Consider the following 22,312-nt stretch of genomic DNA (forward strand, 5'->3'; position numbering starts at 1 on the left):
GTAAATAAAAATGATAATAACAATAATAAATGAAGGTAAAAGATATGTATATGTATATATATATACATATATACATAAAATACCAAGGTTTTGTGCTTTTTGCATTTTTGTTTTTTTTTCCCTCCTGCCCTGGCACAGTAAATATTGGGGTCATTCAAAAAGGAATTCACATGGCCTAAGAAATATGGGGTTTCTCCGTCCTTGGAGTATACTGTCATGGGATCAGCTCTAGACTTTGCTCAGGATCATTTATTCTCCCGGTGGTGTTTTTTGGTGTGTGGAAGACTTCTGTTCTGTCCAGGGTGATACACTCAGAGCTCTGTGTTTAGAGGTCTCAGTATCTGCACAGATCCTGAGGTAGGACTTATGGTGAAGTCAGTCTTTGTGGTTCTAGAGGTTCTGTTACCTCAGTGTCGTTTTAGTCCATCTTCTGTGGTTGGTGACCTTGGTCTTTGCACTGAACCTAGGATGGCACCTAGGTTAGTGTCTTTCTTTGTGCTTCCAGAAGGCCCATTCTGTTGCAGTTGTCTCTGTCAGACCTTTGGGACTGGGGATCATGCTTATTGTGCAAGTCATAGTTCAATCCCTAAACTAGGGCTTTTTTATTGGTCCCAAGATGTATACTGTCTGGTCGTGGTTCTAGTAGCCAGTCATCTGTAAGTCACGATCTTGGCTTTTGGACCTACCAAAGGGTGCCGAGTCTTCTTGTTTTGTCTTGTCGTTAGCTGGTAAGGTAGGCTAATCTGTTCTAAGGTCAAGTTGTTCACATTTTCCTCTTTGTCAGGATATCATGTTAGCGCTGGCCCTTGTTGTTGACCCCGCAGTATTAAGGCTGTCCCGGATGGAGTTTGTTTCCTGCAGCTGTTGTGAAGAGCTGTGCCGATTCTATGTCTGGGATCCAGGGTTCAAGGCTGGATGACTGGCATCTAATCATCTGAGGTCTAAGTGATTCCACATGACATATTTTCAAGGTAGGAGATACCCCTGTATTGTAAACAACTATGAGTTCCTATCTCTAGTAGATAAGAGCTCTTTTTTTTATATGTAAGATTTCCCCATTATTTAGTGTGTCTTTGCAGGGGGAGGTGGAGCTACATTGTATTGTCGGTGTGGTTGGGGGTGGACAGAGGGGATAACAGACACAGGTCACATACCCAAAAATGATAAAAAAATAATAATAAAATAAAATAAAATAAATAAAAATGTATGTGCTCGCAAATGTATATATAGGACCAACATTTAAAAAAATAAATAAATTTAAGAGAAAAAAAAAAGAACTAAAATGAGTTAGCGAAGTTTTTAAAGGACCAAAGTGGTGCAAAAGACTACCTTACATTTGGGGGAGAGCAGCTATCTTACTATATTTAAAATAACCTCTCAGCTTTTCTGTCCACAGGCGTTCTTGGATACAAAGGGCGGACAAGCTAAGATGGCAACTCGGGATACCACACGAGATACCATACCCAGTTTGCACTACGAGATGGCCCTGAGAAAACTCTTTAACATACACTTTATCTCTAGGTTTACCTTCTTTTAGGGTTTCAAGCACGTGACCAGTCAGACCACCGAAGCAGTAACAGCGACGTACAGACCCAAACTACATGCTCTATTCACTGAACACATTCAAGCAAACCAGCATTCCCTTGCTATTTTCTCCTCTCTTCTCACCACTTTCTTGGTTATTTTTTTCTATTCTATTCTTTTCTTTACTTTCTATCCTTTCTCTTCTCCCTTTCTTTCTAATGTATTTTTCTCTTTTCTCCCTCCCTACCCCTTCCATACACCTTACCCTTTCCCCCCTCTGGAAATCCAACTATCCCTCCACCCCTCAATCCCATCCAGACCTCCCTCTATATTAAAACACTTCACCCTCAGTCCTTAATCTATTAGGCAACAAGATCGACCTCCTACCCCAACGAACCAGTACCCAGCACCCAAGAGAAGGGAAACCCAGTCAAACCCACACCTTGTCCCGGGCAAGAAAAGACAGCCAACTCCCCTGCGGACTCATGCTGCGAGGCCCTCCCTACCAACTCCCCCTAACGTGGACTGTTTCTTGAAACCGGACCTAGGTCCAAAAGTATCCCCAATGCAAGAACTCTTCCAAGACCTCCCTGCCGCAAATTTTTACCAACCTGAAGAAGGTCAGGGGGTGTGATAGGAAGATGCCTGGGAACCCACACATCACAAGAAACACCCAAAAGACAATGGGAAAAACTGTACTTCCAACATAGGCATAAGACCTGTAATACACCACCTCGTTACCTGCTCTCCCCCAAATGCTTTGTTTCTTTTTAAAGGCTGAGGATGCTGTAGAGTCCTAATGGAAAACACAATTCAAGGCTTTGACAATTCATTCAGGTACCACTATCGAGAGGCAGCCCAAATGGAAACCTACAGAGATACAGTTTTGGTATGAAATTGAGTGCAAAATGAAAATGAATTTCCAGATAGTTCTTGTTTCCAGGGATTCCAATATTGCTGTTTTATTCTGGCAGGGGAAATTTTAAAATCAATAAGTGGCTTGCATTTTTAGTCTATAATCAGCATCTTATGGTTCTTAGCATCATATCATTTTACATTAATCTTATCAAGATTGTGCATTGCTGCATTTTCAAAGATAATTCATCCAAAATCTAGAATGTCAAGAGTGCAGAGGAGCTTGGAGCAGCTGCTATGGCTCAGTGGAACTCACCAGCACAAAGGGTTGGTGACAAAGATTGCCCACAAATGCTGGCATGGGGCCTGACTCCTCAGAAGGAAGGGGATTAAGAAGGTGCGGTATATATACATGCACAGAGAATATTACTTAGCTGTCAAAAGGATGCCTTCTCATCATTTACTACAATATGAACAGAGCAAGAATGGTTCATGTTAAGTAAAAGCAGCAGTCAGAAGGGGAAAGACACGTACCTGTTGATCTCACTGAGGTGTGAGGCACAGAGTCAAAGCAAGGGGAGGGATGTCTTTCAATAAAAATGGAACATTATTTTCTGTATCTTTCTTTTTTTGGGGATATGGGGCAAACCTATCAGTGACGCTTGGGAGCTACTCTTAGCTCTGTGCTCAGGGCTCACACCGAGTGGTGCTCAGGGCTTATTCCTGGCTTTGCACTCAGGCATTATTATTAATGGAGCTCAGGGCACCATATGAGGTGCTCAGGCTTGTACCCAGGTTAACTACATTAAAGGCAAGTTTCTTAGCCCCTTACAATATTTTTATCCCTGATGATAGTATGAATTTTAAATATAATTACGAGTTCAAGGAAGTTCAAGGATGTCAGGTAAAGGTTATATCTAGTGGCCTATGGACAAACTTTGTGGTAAAATAGTTACTATTTTAGCGATCAGAAATTGAAAAAAATTTCACACAATAAAATTAAAACTCTCTTGTGATGAATAATAGGGAGTCTGAGAAACAAAATTCTCAGTCTATGATCACTGCATCATGACTTGTAAGTACTACAGCTTAAAGATTTCTTCCTACCTTTTGCCAACTGCTCCTCAAATTTAATTCCTACTAGAGGGACCTCCTCAGGGGTCCACCCCATAAGCTTCATGCCAGTTCGGGCTGCCTTGTGCTTCTCTGTCTCATACTTGCCAGCCTCACAACTGAACATAATAGGAGTGAGGGCATTTGGTGGTAGCTGGCATTTGGGAGTAAGGGTTGAAAAAATCTTTATTGAATGAATGATTGAAGAAATTGGTAAGTAAACCAGTAGATACAACTAAAGGAAGCTTTTATTATAAAAATATCTTTTCCACATTATGAATGCAATTTAATCAGCTCTTAAACATTTCTCTCTCTCTCTCTATATATATATATATTTGTGTGATCACACCCTGTGATGCACAGAGTTTACTCTTGCCTCTGCACTAAAGCATCACTCCTGACAGAGTTCAGGAGACCATACGTGGTTGCCAAGGATTAAATCTGGGTGGGCCGTGTGCAAAGCAAGTGATCTACCCAGTCTACTATACTATTACTCTGGCTCAAATTAGTAGTTTTGTGATCACACCTGTAACATAATCTTTCCAATCAAAACGGACTGGAGGTTCTCACAATTCATTCAAACATTGGCCCGACTCTGTTTTACACTATGTTTTGAAGAAGCTTCCTGTCTCTCATTCCCTTGATTACTCTCACTGATGCCAACATAGCAGAGTGATAACTCAGATCAAATTTTATAGCAACAGGCCTTGTGAAATTCAGGGGAAAGTTGCCTTAGCAAACCCTTATTATCACTATTTTATTTTTGCCAGCAATAAGTTACGCCACTCAACATTTTATTCCTCTCTAGAGAAATTGAATACATAAAGAGTAAGAATAGCTTTCAATACTCTTGTGGAAAGTTGAGTGGAAAAATTCCTTTTAGAGTAATTATATATATATATATTTAGAGTAATTATACATATAAAAGCCCAATAAATTGTGAATCACATTCAAGGAAGAAATGATCTAACTCTGAGATATCTTGTCATATGGTATTTCATCCAGATAAAAAGATTCATTCTCTTATAGTTATTTGAGAAGAATATGTCATCTTTTCTTTGAAATCTAGTATACACACACTCATAGCTTTACAAGTGAGGAAAACAGAAATTGTTTATGAATTTATATGGGCTTGTTTGGTGGGATTGAACATGTGGCTTCCCATATATATACAAGGCTAGTGATATGTTGCTCAGCTACATATTCAGCTAATAAAAAAATTTTCACTTTAATTCACAAAAGGGTTACATCATTGCAGGACACTCACTAAATTTTTACTGACTCTATTCTCAGAAATTAGTCACTTCATTTACCTGCAACATCTTTTTTTAATATATTTTATTTAAACACCTTGATTACATACATGATTGTGTTTGGATTTCAGTCATGTAAAGAACACCACCCATCACCAGTGCAACATTCCCATCACCAATGTCCAAAATCTCCCTCCTCCCCACCCAACCCCCACCTGTACTCTAGACAGGCTTTCTATAACCTTCATACGTTCTAATTATTAGGATAGTTCAAAATGTAGTTATTTCTCTAACTAAACTCATCCCTGTTTGTGGTGAGCTTCATGAGGTGAGCTGTAACTTCCAGCCCTTCTCTCTTTTGTGTCTGAAAATTATTATTGCAAGAATGTCTTTCATTTTTCTTAAAACCCATAGATGAGTGAGACCATTCTGCATTTTTGGGTCACACCTGGCAGTGCTGAGGGGTTACTCTTAGCTCTATGCTCAGAACTAGCCTCTGTCAGGCACGGTGGGGACCATATGGGATGCCAGGATTTGAACCACCATCCTTCTGCATGAAAGGCAAACACCTTACCTTCATGCTATCTCTCCGGCCCCTTACCTGCAACATCTTAACTGAAAGTCTAGCACTGGACAGTCCTATCAGAAATTACTGGGTAAATTCTACTACAGTAAAATTAGCAAAGGAGATGAGAAAGAAAGGCAAAGAGTGTGTTTAGAATATAAATCAAGGATAAAGAGTAACTAGTGCAGTGTATGGCCCACTGCATAGATTTGACCTTTGGAAATCTGAGAGCTTCAATTTATTTGCTATCTAAATATGTTTACAATAAAAATGCCATAAGAAGTATGCTGTGAAGATTAATGTCAGCGAAAGCTTTATCCACGCATAAGAGATGAAAAGAAACTCTAAATACCATAACTATAAGCTAATTAAAATTTAATGTTACTTTCAAAAAGTCACAGCTATCTGGAACAGATTCATAGACACCAATATAAATTTTTTAATAAATTTTTAATTTAGAATTTATTTTGAAGTTTTCAAAAGATAAATTCTGGAAAACTCTTGAAAAAACACAGAAAAATAACTTTATCATTGGCCTTAGAAATGACAATGACTCTGGGGCCTCAAAACATTTCAGGTTTTGGGCTTAGCCAAAATACTTAGATATTCAGGATGAAAATCTTTAACATTGTTTGCTCCAGGATGAGAACAATAAACTAAGAATCACATGAACCAGGCTCTTTTCACGTGGTGTGTGTGTGTGTGTGTGTGTGTGTGTGTGTGTGTGTGTGTGTGTTGAGGCCATATCCAGCATTTGCTGTGTAAGTCGATATGTGGCAGTGTAAGTGTTGGGAGTTAGGGGGTGTTGTCCCATCCTGGTAACTTTTGGGGAACTATGTGCTGGGGATTAACCTGGACCTCCTGCTTGTATTTAGCCCTTTGAGTGATTGCTTTGGTCCCTCATTCTCTTCCTCTGTTCCCTCTTGGTCACCTGCTTGACACTGAAGGTCACAGCAGATGTTCTACATATACCAGTTAGTGACAAGATGGGGGAATTGCAGAATAATGCCAAATTATTATGATCTGGTAAAAGTTTAGAGTTTTAAAGTGAACACACACACTGTGCAAAGAGCAACTGTCATCAACAATGAATTCTGTCAAAAGATTCTTCCATTGAAAACATGGTTCCATCATTTTATTTTAAAAGATTCCCAATTCTATGGGCCCAGAGAGATAGCACAGTGGCGTTTGCCTTGCAAGCAGCCGATCCAGGACCAAAGGTGGTTGGTTCGAATCCCGGTGTCCCATATGGTCCCCTGTGCCTGCCAGGAGCTATTTCTGAGCAGGCAGCCAGGAGTAACCCCTGAGCACCGCCGGGTATGACCCAAAAACAAAAACAAACAAACAAAAAAGATTCCCAATTCTAGAATGGAGTAAGGTTTAACTAACAAACATTCACATATTCATCTCTGCAACATCTGTGTGTGAAAGGAAAGAAAGAGAATGGAAGATAAAAAAGGTAAGAGGAGAGAAGGGGTGGAAGGAGAGAAGGATAATTGCAGAGGATAGTTAAAGTGTTAATGGTACATTGAAACCAACAGAATCTATTTAATGACAATTAAATAATTTCTATATCCAACTAGTTAGCAGGGGAGGAGGGAAAATAATTAGATCTGTCCTTAACTACTTGGGCTCTTGGAAATAATCCCAAACTATGGAAACATTATTTTCTGGAATCAAGAACAGAAGATTCTAGAAGCTTCTTGGAGCAAGGTAGAAGCGAGACACCAATATATCTCAGGAATCTAGAGATCAATGAACACTGCCCATCTCTTGTTTGACAAATGATAGCCTTTTTGGCAGGAATAAGAAAAGGGACATTCAAAAGCTGCACCTGAGGCAGAAGAAGAAGCGCAATAATAGCCCTGGTACACATCCATACTCAAGGCGGTATAATCCCGTGATTGAAGAGCAGAATCTTCCTCATCCCCACATTGAGCACATTTTCACGCAAATGCTCAGCATTGGCAGGAGACAAGGAACAGAGCCAGAGACACAGTTTATCTCTCTCTGCATCATTGTGCATTTCTGTTTTCTTCCTACCATGAATTCTCCTGACTAGAGATACTTAAGAGTTTCATCACTAAAACTTTATGTAAGTGTGATGGTACTTTACACACTTGATGACATGCACGAAACACCGATTATGAATAACCTTGCTGTACTTCTTTAGGTTATACTGCCAAGTCTCTGTTTACATGGAATTCTGATCCTTAAAAATGCTCAACTATCTTGTCCAAACAAGGAACAGGATGTGCACATTGAGGAGGGGGGGTGTTTCTGAGCCTTTTCACAGAAGATGCTCAAGAACTCTTGGGAGATTAAAATGCCACAAGAAGCCAGATTGAAGTTTAAAAAGGCCATATCCACGCTTACAAACTCATTTCTTCCTAGTACAACTAAAGAACTAAGAGACTTTAGCCATGTTTTTAGCCATTATTAAAATAATCGTCATTAGGTGACCCAAATGGAAAAGTATACAGGTTTTACAAATGGACAGCTCTAAGTTTATTAGGTCCAAACAGTCACATTTTATCAGTCTTAAAGGACACAAAGGCTCTATTAGAAAACAAAATATTTTCTTGGAATAATTTTTATTTTTTCTATATTTCTAATAAGAATTGTCTTTAGTTGCTGTCATTTTTGGATTGATTTAGAAATCATGATTGTTTTTAACCACGTCTGAATCTATTTTCTAAACACCAAATGTACTTCTTTGGAGAAAATGCAATTGTAATGTGGAAAAAAAATGCTTTGCCAAAAAAAGTTTAAGTATATTGAGATGCAATTTAAAAAATGATGATGCCATTATAAACTTAGAAAAAATAAATTCCAGAGATCTAAGACATATTTCATACATTCCAAGCATAAAAGTATTACTCTAGTTCAAACTGAGTTTTTATTGTGAAAATTCTGGCTCAAAGAAGACTCAAGTATTTTTGTACTTTATCATCTTAAAGGTGGCATTGAAAATATCATGTCAGCTAATGACTAGGATGAACAGGAACTCCATGCACATACTTTTAGAAGTTCTATGAGAAGGAAGAACTTTCTTACATAACATTTTCTTTTCTTTTTTTCTTTTTTTTTTTTTTTTTTTAATTTTTGGGCCACACCTGGTGATGCACAGGGGTTACTCCTGGATATGTGCTCAAAAGTTGTTCCTGGCTTGGGGGAACCATATAGGATACCAGAAGACTGGACTGAGGTCCATCCTTGGTCAGCCATGTGCAAGGCAAATGCCCTACTGCTGCGCCATCTTTCTGGACCCTCTTATATAACATTTTCATGTGGCTTCATAAACATAGAAAGCTGATGAACTTCTGTAAGTTTTATTAAAAAAACACTTTAAGATGCCACAAAGATTTTAATAGGACATAAAATTGCAAATATATGATCTATTTGCTTGAATTATAATTTAAACTGAATGTCTAGGACAAGAAAATGTCACATTCCTTTCTCCTGCTAAGGAAATTGCATGCTTCTTTTGCAAAAAATAAAGAATACAAAGTCTTTCTAAGCATAGATGTGACAGTTTTAAAGTAGTTTTGTTTCAGGCTAAAAGGTTCCTATAAATTTTTATGTTTGTCTCCAATTCAAAAAAAAAAAAAAAAGGAAAGAAATAGAGAAACAATAAAGCATTAACTGTAGGGCATGCAAGTTTTGTTTCTCCCTGATGTTAACAACACTTATGATATATTCACATTCTGTCTTTTCTAAAGACTCTTTTGATGTTATATTTGCAAGTCCAGAATATAGCTCCTTTTAACTGGTTTGCTCATGCTTCCCTTCATGATCTGCACCATTCTAAGCAGGAAATATACTTTATGCCTTAACCAGAATTTATTAAACAAATGGATGTGCATTTCAATAACCAGAAAGCGACCCCACCCAATGACCACCTGTTGGTGATGCAGGTGGGGTTGGTTTGTGGCCTGAAGGATGCTGTGACTAAAAGCATCAATTTCACTTAGAAGATGAGTGATTCTGGAAACAGAATGAGAACATCTTAAAAGGTAGATAGATCAACTCATTGGCTTCACTAGTGTGAAATGAAGAAAAACATTCAAAGTGATTTAAAACTTTAAGTTTTTTTCTTTTGGTCGGTTAACTTTGGGGTGCGGTGGAGGGTCAACACTCAGCAGTGCTCAGAGCTTACTCCTGGCTCTGTGTTCAAGGATCCTGCTGGAATTTGGGGATGTGCAAGTAAAGAACTTCATCCCTGTACTTTCTGTACACACATTGCTTTCAAGCTGTTCAATTTGGTTGCCTTTCCTTTGGCTTCATTGGGCAGGAACTCTAATAGAGGAGGAACTCTAATGGAGGAGGAAACCCAAGCCAGAGAAGGCCAAGTCTACCCAGGTCCACAGGGCTGTGGGGCTAGATCCTGCTATCACTATTCAGTAGGTTTTGATCTGCAAATATCTGTCCCACATGAGAAGAAAATAGTCCAGACAGAGGTGTGTTCTACCTGTAAGGATTGGCTTAGTTCTGATATGTTCTGGATTGAAAGTGTTGGGTGTCAGGATTTCAAAGGGCCAGTTGGAAGTTCTCAGGGAGACAAAAGTCCCCAGCTTGGCTTCCTGGCTCCTGGCAGTCTGGCCACAGTGGCTGTCCCGGTCTCTGCAGAGGACCCAGATGGACAAGCCGGCCAGGGAATGAGGACACAGGAACGGCCCACAAAGGAGAAATGCAAGTTGCTCTGTCCAATTAATATTAAAGCATGTTGCAGGAAGAAATGGAGATATACACATAGTCACATTTGTAACTTTGATTTATTTTCTGTGTGTGTTAAACTTTTTTTCCTTGCTATTATTAGCAATACAGTAAAAGTGTATTATCAGGGCTTGGCTAGCTCATTTAACTTCTAATTTTGCTTAAGAGTGAAAAGAGCTTGCTTGCTTGTGTGTTTGGAAGAGTCCAGTCAATATTCCCTGCATAACCATGATGTAGTTAAACATATAACCTGCCTATTCCACACGTGATTTTGAGTAAGATTTGGTTGCATCCTATTCATAACATCAAATAAAAATAAAATATTTTTATTCTATAAAATTTTTATTTTAGCACTATGATTACAAGTATGATTGTAGTTGAGTTTCAGTCAAACAGAACACACCCCTTCACCACTGCAACATTCCCACCACCAATGACCCCCCACCCCTGCCTGTATTCGAGACAGGCATTCTACTTTTTTAAGGATTTCTCTTTAAGGCAGCTTAAAAAAATAAAATGCCAAAAGTCATAATTTCCCTAGATTCAAAATTATCTGTGTGGTTTTTATAAACTCAAACTCAACATTAACATTACTATCTGAGATCATTTTTGTGATTTATTTTAATTGTCTTCAATTCATGACAAAGACTTTACTTTATAGAACTCACCTTTTGTCCATCCATCCCTGGAATTCCAGGTGCTCCAACAGAACCCTGAGGGACAAAATAGAAAATAAAGCTAAAAGCAAGGATAGTAGACATTTATATATAATGCCACAAAGCAAAAGGTAATTGACTAATAGCAGAAAAAAATGCTAATTTCATGCTGTGTACTCAAATTGTTTGTATTTGATGCATTTTAATGAGATTTTCAGGATGTACATTTAAGTGTGAATCTATCTTTCAGTTGTAGAAAAAGAAACAAATGTTAACCAACAACCAAGAACAACATAACTTCTATAATAAGATTTTGTTGTTTTTTTTTTTCTTCTTACTTCTATAATAAGATTTTTTTTCTTCTTTCTGGCAGCGCTCAGGGGCTAATCCTGGCTCTACTCTCAGAAATCGCCCCAGCAGGCTCAGGGGACCATATGGGATGCCGGGATTCGAACCACCATCCTTCTTCATGCACCACTGACCATCACTCCAAGGCCTGCAGCTGATCATCGCTGTGGGTGCTGGGACCAACCTCCGCCCAGAAGCACTTGCTGAAGCTGTGTAAGTGAGGTAAGCTAAAAATGGCGAAACAGGGAGGAGCACGGCTGCTCTGCTTCACTTTGCTGCCTCACGCATCTCCTAGCCCATGAACCCCACCACACACACAATAAAAGCCACACTACAAGCATGTCAATAGGGGAAACGACAGAGGACAACAGTATGCATAGGGAATGAAGATGGCAGCTCTGATGACCGGAAAAGTACCAACAACATAGCCTCTCAGATAAGTTTAGAATAGTAATATGGAGGTTGCTCATAGAAATCAAAGAAAGCATAGATCAAGCTGAACAGAACACAAATATAAAAATCAGAAAACTCCAAAGTGAAATAATAGGACTAAAAAACCCAATTAAAATTGAAATTAAAAATTCAATGCAAAGCCTCTCCACCAGAGAAACAGCAGCTGAGGACAGAATCACTGAGCTGGAAGATGAGATGCAAAGCAACTCCATACAGCACAAGAGACTGGAAAAGAACCTTAAAGCAGATGATCAGTTAATGGAAAAAATACTCAAGGAATGTAAACAGATGAAAATAAAAGCCCTTGACAAGTTCAATAGAGACAACATAAAAATCATTGGTGTCCCAAGGACCCAGGAAGAAAATCCCCAGTTAGAAACAATAGTCAAGGACATCATTACAGAGGAACTCCCAGAGCTAAAGATGGCATGCAAACAAATCCTGCATGCCTAAAGAGTTTCAGCTAAAAGAGACCCAGAGTGGCAAAATGGATCGAAAAGCTTAATTCAACATTCTGCTGCCTACAAGAAACACATCTAATAGTAAGAAGAAAATTAGACTCAAAATCAAAAGTTGGAGGAAGATCATCCAAGCAAAAAATCCCTTAAAAATCTGGAGTGGACATATTAATATCAGATGACATAAACTTTAGAAAATTTATAAGGGACAAAGATGGTCATTTCATACTAATGAAAGGATATGTACAGCAGGAAGAAATCACTCTCCTAAACATATGCACCCAATGAGGGACCAGCAAAGTATTTAATACACTTGTTGATAAATTTGAAAGAAGACATCCATAGCAATACAATAATAGTAGGAGATCTCAAAACTGTCATATCACCCCTTGATATATCAACAAGGCTGAAACCCAACAATAATACACTAGCTCTGAAAAGACAAATGGAAGAAAGTGGACTAGTAGATATATATACTCCATCCCCAGAAAACTGGATACACATTCTTCTCCAATGCACTTGGATCATTCTCCAGGATAGACCACATGCTTGCACATAAAACATATCTTCACAAAGTCAATTTGAAAGATCAACGAAAGCAAAAGTTGGTTCTTTGAAACAAATAAACAAGATTGATAAATCACTAGCAAAACTCACAAAGAAACAGAGAGAGAAACTTAATAAACTGGATTAGAAATGAAAAGGGGGAGATCACTACAAATACTGCCGAGATTCAAAAAGCAATCAGAAACTACTTTGAGAAACTCTATGCCACGAAACTTGAGAACCTAAAAGAAATGGATAAATTCTTGGACTCCTACAATCTTCCATGGTTAAAACAGTATGATCTAGCATATCTAAATAGACCAGGGGTCTCAAACTCAATTTACCTAGGGGCCGCAGGAGGTAAAGTCAGGGTGATACTTGAGTGCAAAGTCAGTAGTAAGCCTTGAACATTGGGGATGTGTGACCCAAACAACTAAAATAAAACAAAACAAAAAAGAATCCCTCTAGGGCAGGGCCACACAATGTTGTACGGAGGGCCGCGAGTTTAAGATCCCTGAAATAGACTCATCACTACTGACAAAATTAAAAGAGTAATAAAAAGTCTTCCCCCCCAAAAAAGGCCAGGCCCAGATGGATTTACTAACAAATTCTTTCAAACCTTTCCAGAGGAACTACTATCAACCCTTTTCAGGCTCTTTCATGAAATTGAAAATCAGGAACACTCCCAAATAGATTTTATGAAGCTAACATCACCCTGATACCAAAACTAGACAGATATGTTGCAAGAAAAGAAAACCACAGACCAATATCCCTGATAAACATAGTTGCAAAGATCCTCAAAAAAATTTTAGCAAATAGGATTTAATGCCTCATCAAGAAGCTCATATACCACGACCAAGCAGGGTTTGTTCTAGGAATGCAAGGGTAGTTTAACATACATAAATCAATCAACATTATATACTATATCAACAAAAAAGAAAAACAAAAACCATATGATCATACCAATAGATACAGAGAAAGCATTTGATAAGGTCCAACACCCATTCTTGATAAAATCTCTCAGCAAGATGGAAATGGAAGGAACTTTTCTCAGTATAGTCAAGGCCATCTACCACAAGCCAATGGCAAATCTTATTCTTAATGGTGATAAACTGAAACCTTTCCTCTAAAATCTGGTACAAGACATGGCTGTCCTCTCTCACCACTCCTATTCAACATAGTGCTGAAAGTTCTTGCCATAACAATTAGGCAAGAGAAAGTTATTAAGGACATCCAGATAGGAAAGGATGAAGTCAAGCTCTCACTGTTTGCAGATGACATGATAATATATCTAGAAAACCCTAAGGACTCTACCAAAAAGCTTCTAGAAACAATAGATCCATAAAGTAAAGTAGCAGGCTACAAAATTAACATGCAAAAATCAGTGGCCTTCTGGTACAGCAATAATGATAGAGAAGAAATAGACATTAAAAAATAATCCCATTCACATTAGTGCTTCAGAAACTCAAATGCCTTGTAGTCATCTTAACTAAAGAGGTGAAGGACCTATCCAAAGAAAACTAAAAAAAAACCCTGCTTCAAGACATAAAAGAGGACACAATAGAATTGGAGGAGACACATATCCTGCTCATGGATTGGCAGGATTAACATCATTAGAATGGCAATACTACCCAAAGCATTGTACAGATTTAATGCAGTTCCACTAAGGATACCCATGTCATTATTCAAAGAAGTGTATCAAACACTCCTGAAATTCATTTGGAACAATAAACACCCATGAATAGCTAGAGAAACCCTTGGGAAAAGGAGTAGTGGAGGAATCACTTTTTCCAACTTTAAATTGTATTACATGGTATTGGAAAAAGACAGAACCTCAGATCAGTGGAATAGACTTGAGTATTTAGAAAATGTTCCCCAGACTTATAATCAATTAATCTTTGATAAAGCAGTAAGAAATGCAAAACGGAGCAAGAAAAGCCACATCAATAAGTGGTGTTGAGCAACTGGTCAACCGCTTGCAAAAAAGTGAACCCAGACCTCCATCTAACAGAATCCACAAAGGTCAAATCCAAATAGATTAAGGACATGAATATCAGACCTGAAACCTTAAGGTATATTGAACAACACATAGGTAAATGATTCTAGGACATTGAGCCTAAAGGCATCTTCAAGGCAGAAACAGAGATAAACTGATGGGACTATATTAAGCTTAGAAGCTTCTGCATCTCAAAGGAAATAATGCCTAGGTTACAAAAGCCACCCATAGAAAGTGAGAAATTATTCAATTGTCAGACAAGGGGCTAATACCTAAGATATACAAGTTACTGATGAACTTAACAAGTAAAAACCATCTAACTTCATCAAAAAATGGGGAGAAGAAATGAACAGACATTTTCTCAAAGAAGAAATACAAATGGCCAAAAGGCACATGAAAAAGTGTTCCACATCACAAATTATCAGGGAGATGCAAATCAAAACAATGATGAGGTACCATCTCACGCCACAGAGACTGCACACATCACAAAAAAAAGAACAATAAGTGCATGTGGGGAGAAAGGAACTCTCATTCACTGCTGGTGGAAATACCATCTAGTCCAGCCCTTATGGAAAACAATATGGAGGTCCCTCAAAAAACTGGAAATTGAGCTCCCATATGATCCATCTATACCATTCCTAGGGATATATCCAAGGATCTCAAAAATGCAATACAAGAATCCCTTCTTCACACCTATATTCATCGAAGCACTATTTCCATTACCCAGACTCTGGAAACAACCGAGATGCCCTTCAGTAGATGAATGGCTAAAGAAACTGGTAAATATACACAATGGGATATTATGTAGCCATCAGGAGAGATGAAGTCTTGAAATTTTCCTATACATGGATGGACGTGAAAGCTATTATGCTGAGTGAAATTCAGAGGGAGAGAGAGACACACACAGAGTAGTTTCCCTTATCTATGGTTTAAGAAAAATAAAAGGCATTATTGTAATAATGCCCAGAGATGAGGACCGGAAGGACCAGCTCACAATGTGAAGCTCACTTCAAAGTAGGGTGAGTGCAGTTAGAGAAATAATACACTAACAACTACCATGACAATGTTAATGAGTGAGAGAAGTAGAATGCCTGTCTCGAGTACAGGCAGGAGGTGTAGGAGAAGGGAGATGGGTGGCATTGGTGGTGGAATGTTGCACTGGTGAAGGAGGTGTTTGTTTTTGTGACTGAAACCCAACTACAGTCATGTTTATACTCGTGATGTTTAAGTAAAGGTATTGTTAAAAGAATAGAATTTTCCTGGATGATAATATAAAAAAGATTTTGTGTGTGCACGAATGATTCTGTATTTAGCTGCACACATTAAACTTGGCTTTTATACATGGTTGGACATTGATTTAATAAACTGAGATGAAAGCTAATATTACCTGGGAAAATCTCTGACATTTAACTGGCTACAAAAACATTAACAAGTGTTTTCAAATCTTAATGTCATTTCCTTCCATTTATCTACCTCCCTCTTTCAGGGAGACGGTTTCTGGAGAAACCATTTTCAAGAAAACATTTCCTCTTCTTTGTCTAACACTAGAAAACAGATTTTTCTCGGTAGATGTAGGATAACAAGTTTCTTCATTAATAATGGAAACAAGTTTTCTAAGAAAGTAATTATGCACCCCACATGCTCTAAAAATAAAGTCCATTAAACCTGCGGTAATTATATGCAAAACAAATTGCTGTTTCCTCAGAGCTTTGTATGCTTATATTGAGTGGGTCATTAAAAGCCTTCCTGAAGCCTGAGGCAGTAAGGTTATCTGGGCTGCGTGTGGATTAGGGGAGCTTTACAATTTCACACCATGCTTAATGGAGACATTATTACAAAGGACACAGTGTTCCTAGACACAAGATGTCCCACTCAAGGGCTTTGACTTGTTTGTAGGATTATGTTTCAACAGATGCCACATGCCCCATTCCTGGGGGTCGGGGACGAAAAAGTCTCTCTCTGATGGAGTCCAAAGATAAAGAATAATAACTTTCCCACCTGTTACGATACAATTGTCTGCTTTGGTTTCCTGTAGGTTAAAAAATCCCTGTGGGTTAAAAGTAGAAGGGGGATGAGGATGGCGAAGGCAGTTCTTAGCTAGGGACCTACTGGGGATACATTTGCAGGTACTGTATTATTGATGCGATTCTTTAAAAAATAAATTCTTTAATTGAATCACAGTGAGATACACAGTTACCAAGTTGTTCAATCATTCAATGTCCATACCTTTCACCAGTGCACATTTCCTGCCACCAATGTTCCCAGTTTCCCTCCCTGTTGCCCTCTCCTTTGTTTCAGTGGAAGACATTTTTCTTCTCTCTCTCCTCTCTCTCTCTCCCTCTCTCTTCTCTCTTCTTCTTCTTCTTCTTCTTCTTCTTCTTCTTCTTCTTCTTCTTCTTCTTCTTCTTCTTCTTCTTCTTCTTCTTCTTCTTTTCTTCCTCTTCTTCTTCTTCTTTTCTTCCTCTTCTTCTTCTTCTTCTTCTTCTTCTTTTCTTCCTCTTCTTCTTCTTCTTCTTCTTCTTCCTCTTCTCTCTCTCTCTCTCTCTCTCTCTCTCTCTCTCTCTCTCTCCCCTCCCCTCTAGGCACTGGTTTGCAATTCTTTAATAGAAGGGTATCATGCTTACTGTAGGAGTGCTAGATCCTCTCCATCAAAATCTAGCAGCCTACTGTGAGGATTGTAGGTAATGCTGCAAAGGCAATCAGAAAGTGACTTTTCACTTAGTTCATAGGACTATGTCTCCCTCAGCAAACGAAGACATTAATAGATTAATTGGCCACCGAGACACAGTAATTCCAGCAAATGCATCCTTTGTTCTCCTGAACCTTTGGCACCTCAGACTTGAGCAAGGCCAAACATTTCATTTTCAGTGTCATAGACCCCTTTCCTGTTCTATGTTTTGGTCTGCAATGTGTGTGTGTGTGTGTGTGTGTGTGTGTGTGTGTGTGTGTGTACATATATTTTCGTTTCTGGGCCACACTCGGCAGCGCTCAGGGGCTACTCCTGGCTCTATGCTCAGAAATTGCATCTAGCAGGCTCGGGGGAACTACCGTCCTTCTGCATGCAAGGCAAATGCCTTACCTCCATGCTAGTTCCCCCCAACCCCAATATTATTAAGCAGTATTTGAATTAAAAATTCAATTACGTACATGTTTGGCAGACAGTTTTAAAAAAGTCTGCTCTGGATTTATTGACTTTTCTCTAAGGGAGTCGATTAGACATGAATGACTCACAATCTGATGGATTTTTAGAAAGTAGAATGTATCAAATAGACAGGGACAAGACAGTTTACAGAAGCTAAGCCTGTCCCTGCTCAGACAGGCTTTTAGGCACTGGAAACTTAATTACCTTCATAGCATTGCTCATACTCTACCTTTTGTCCCGGAGGCCCCAGTGGTCCCTACAAAAAGAGAAACAATTCGATTAACACAATATGGTAATTGCTTATGCTTAAAGGACCAATGAAAACGGTCCTATTCTCTAAGCTTCTCTTTGCCATAATAAAATAAGCAAATATTTTGTACATCAAAAGACAAAAAGACAAAGACAAAAGACAAAAGACAAAAGAATTTTGTCAAAGACAAAAATCAAAGACAAAAGAATTTCAGTAGGTTATCATATACAAAGGAGCTCCTCCTTTATTCTTGTTTGAATACAAGAAGATTATGATTTTTTTCCCTTTCACGAAGGATCTTGGTGGTTCCAGTACATCTGTTTCTTCCTGCAAACAATCTCATTTAAGGAGCCTGGAAATGTTTGCTTCTAGAAGCAGTTAAAAGGCAATGATAGTTCCTCACAGCAAAGGACACTTTGCATGAGTTCTGCAGAACTCTAGTCAGAGGAATTGCAAAGGAAATAATTGAATGGCTTCACACAAAGATGTTTTGTTCTATTCTTCCTCTTAGGAGATGTGGTCTAGTGAGTTGAACAAAATCATGTTTACAAATAATTAAAGAGTGTCAAGGTTAATTGTGGCTCCTTGTGTAAACCACAAATAAAAACAAGCAGTATAGTTAAATGGTTGATGCAACTTTCATACCCGGATTAGGGAGGAGTATGAGAGGAGAGAAATATAATATTTAAGAAGAATGGGAATAGTTAAAATGAAAAATAGAAATGTGGCAGTTTTAAGATTTAGCAATTTTATTCTTTAACCACAAAGCCCATGATAGGATTCTGTTGAGTTTATTTAGAAAAGGCCCAGGTTTGGGATGGTGGAAAAGGACAAAAAAAAACAAAAACAAAAAAAAAACCAAAAAAACTAGAATTCAGCCTATGTGCATATGTTTGCAAAGTCTTTTTTTCTGATTCTTTCCCCAAAATCTTGAGATATGGTAATCTCAAGTACATTTTAGCAAAAGAACTCTGATTTCCTATAAAAGGCTCTTTCTTTCAGGGGGAGAGAGAGAGAGAGAGAGAGAGAGAGAGAGAGAGAGAGAGAGAGAGAGAGAGAGAGAGAGGATTCCTTTGCACACAGCTGATTCAGTTTTGATCTGGCATCATCCTGAGCACTGCCAGGAGTGATCCCTGAGGGCATAGCCAGAAGTAAGCCCAAGTATCAATGAATGTGTCCCTCCAAAATATATGTTTTGGAGCATATTTATTTAGAGAATATTTGCATCTGAATTATGAGTGTTCACAGGAAGTGATTTACAATATAATGCGGATTATATTTCTGCCTACAATCAGCTTGCAGGAGCTGACAGTGCGCTATGCAATACTACTTTATGCATTCCTTCTGGATTTCTTCAGCTCACTTTTCAATTAGCCTGTTATCAGATGGACCTGCGCAGCCAGACATTCTCCTGCCATATCTCACTCCTTCCATGCAAATGTCTTCCCATTTTAGTTTGCAGACCAAGTCCACGTGATCAGGTGTCAACTCCCCTGCCGTCATGGTTCTCATCAATTCCAGCCAATGCGGGCCTCTATTAGAGACTGGAGAGAGGCTCTCCAGTGGTGGGTGAAGGCATCCAGTAGATTCTGGAATCCATCCTTCCCTCTGCCCTGAGGGATCTTTCTCAATCAATTATTCGTGCATCCATATCAGAGCCTTTTGCCCCACACTGGTTAGTTCCCCTCAGCACATAAACATACTTAAATCATTTCCTTACTTGGGTAAATTGTTTGGGAAGTCACTGTTCATGCTAATGGGAGGCAGGACTTGGAAATTGTGGTGAGAGGGGATCTGAGTGAAGAAAAGACTCTGGTTTATCACTGTCTGTGATTCCATTTTCCCAAGTGTCTCCAGAGGATTTTACTTTTTTAAACTGTTGATGTCAGAAAGGAAATCATAAAGCAAAAGTAAGCGAATTCCCTGTTTAGATTGAGAATGTAGATGCTCAATTCAAAAAGGTTTGTTTCCCATTAGAAACTGAACCTTGACACTTGAGGAAAAAATATTGTTCACTAAATCGGATATCTTATTACACTGGAGTAGAACCTGGGAATGGAATTGTTTAAGATGAAAATCAGAGCTTATAAACAAAATGTTTTAATTACACGCTAACAAATCTGGTATCTTTTTATTTGGTCTCTTGCATGAACACATTAAACGAGAAATTTAGAATTATTATTCAAGCTCTGAAATGCATGAAATTGTATTTGTTGTCAATTTTAACCAATATTTCATAAAAGTCAAAAAACAGCCACAAGGAAAATATTTTCTTTAACTGTTTAGAAAAATGTCTAGTTTTTCTAAAAAAAAAATCTCAACAAAAGCAGCCTTGAAGATACAACATCCATTTTGAATTGAGTACATGTCTTGTATATTATTCATAACTATATTATTCATACATATTGCCAAGGATATATTCGGAGCTACCAAAAATGTGCAATACGTCTTTGATCTTACAGACAGAAAAAGCTGGAGGAAGCCAAGAACAGTGTCATTGATTACCAGGAGAAAAGTGGGAATAAAGAAGTATTGACTACAATGCACAGACATTCAAGTAAGCATGCAAACATGTGAATGTGTGCAAATGCACACATAGGCACACACACTTGGAAACACAGCAGTTGACAATAGTTGAAAACAGTATGTCAGTGATCTGAATTTTCCCAATGTTCATGCATCCTAGGATCTTTTTGTTACTAATCGTATCACATATTTGTCAGTAAATTAAATTAAAGTAAATTGCTTACAAATGAATACCTCACTGAACAAAAATTTATTTTCAAAGTTAGGATACATTGCCATTAATTAAGATATCTACCTTTAATTAGTTTTGAGGTCCCTAGTACAATCATATATCCATTAGAAGTCATATGCTAATCGCCAAAGATATACCAACTTACCCAATCTTAAAATGATTTGTTTTCAACCCACATAAAAGTTAAATTAAATGTTATAGTTAATTATTTATTAGTCAACTATTTAATATAATTTCAAAATTAGTCAATGGTTCTAGTGTTATAAGATTTCTTAACACTTTCTTTTTTTGTTCGTTTGTTTGTTTGTTTGTTTTTTTGGCCACACCCGATGACGCTCAGGGGTTACTCCTGGCTATGCGCTCAGAAATCACTCCTGGCTTGGGGGACCATATGGGATGCTGGGAGATGGAACCGTGGTCCGTCCAAAGTTAGCACGGGCAAGGAAGACACCTTCCACTTGCACCACCACTCCATCACCAAGATTTCTAAACACCCTCAAATATTTTTTCTAAGACCAAAAAAACACCATTTTATAAATTAAAGAAATATTGCTAATTTGCATATTGGTCATCACATTTATATTTGTATATATTTTGAATACAACCAAGAAGAAAATAATCTAGAGTCTAAAGTACTGATATCTATAATATATCTTTATAACTATGCCAAAATAAGTGTAACTCAGATCTTAACATATTAAATTATAGCCCTTTAAATTTAATTTTGGAGGTTCTACTAAAGATAACAATCAAAGTATTATAATCTGAAGAGGAAGAGAGATTGGGTATAAAAAAGAAAGAGAGATTCTGAGAAAAAAATTATTTTAGGTATTAATAAATAATAGAAAACTGTTTAAGAAAAATTCTGAGGAAAAATGATTATTGGGTGTAAATGAACTTGGGAGCTGAGAAGAAAACTCAGCTGAAATCAATACTGGTATAATTTTAAAAACAGGAGAAAACACTCTGAAGAATAAAATTGGAAGAAAATTGTCTTCGTGAGATAAAGAACTTGAGCAGAAAAGTCCAAGAGGAACTAATATTGGAGTGGTGGCACAAATGGTAGAATGTTTGTCTTGCACACCTTAATCTAGGACGGACCACGGTTTTATCCCCCAGTACCCCATATGGTCCCCCAAACCAGTAGTGATTTCTGAGCACATAGCCAGGAGTAACTAACCCCCGAGCATCACCAGGTTCCCCCCCCCCAAAAAAAAAGGCTATTGGGTATAAAGAAACAAATTCTGAGCAAAAAAAGATGCATAATAAAAAAATCATCTACGAGAAAATTTTAAGGAAAAAATGTATTTAGATACAAAGCTTTGTGGAGAAAAGACTGAGAGGCATATTTTCTGAATAAAAGTCCTTTGGGTAAAATAAAGCTGAGCAGAACTCTCTGAAGAGCAAATTCCCAAGTTAAGTATCTACTCATTATTTTAAAAAATGAGAAAAAATATCACAGAAGCAAATACTAAGATGAATTTTTACTGAGAGCAAAAACCAGAGGAGAAAAATCTCTAAACACAAAAGTGGAGGAAAATGTCTACTAGGTATAAAATATTTTGAGGGGGAAACTATGAAAACAATTTATGAGGGAAATATCTTTTGAATATAAAGAAGTAGAGGAATACATTCTTTAGAAATTCTGGGGGAAAATAAACGTTTTTGATGTACAAAAG

At 37.9% G+C, this 22,312-nt stretch overlaps 1 protein-coding gene across 1 annotated transcript in view; it reads right to left on the reverse strand.

The window, feature by feature from the left end:
- COL25A1 (collagen type XXV alpha 1 chain) overlaps positions 1-22,312 on the reverse strand; it is a 554,610-nt gene that overhangs the window by 94,936 nt on the left and 437,362 nt on the right. Inside the window, exons 11-12 of the mRNA XM_049786981.1 lie at positions 17,855-17,881; positions 10,695-10,739 (exon numbers count right to left, since the gene is read on the reverse strand). Coding sequence (XP_049642938.1) covers positions 10,695-10,739; positions 17,855-17,881 — 72 coding nt within the window. The remainder of the gene's footprint in view (positions 1-10,694; positions 10,740-17,854; positions 17,882-22,312) is intronic.

The sequence above is a fragment of the Suncus etruscus genome, chromosome 14, assembly GCF_024139225.1.
Source record: "Suncus etruscus isolate mSunEtr1 chromosome 14, mSunEtr1.pri.cur, whole genome shotgun sequence".
In the NCBI taxonomy this organism is placed as follows: domain Eukaryota; kingdom Metazoa; phylum Chordata; class Mammalia; order Eulipotyphla; family Soricidae; genus Suncus; species Suncus etruscus.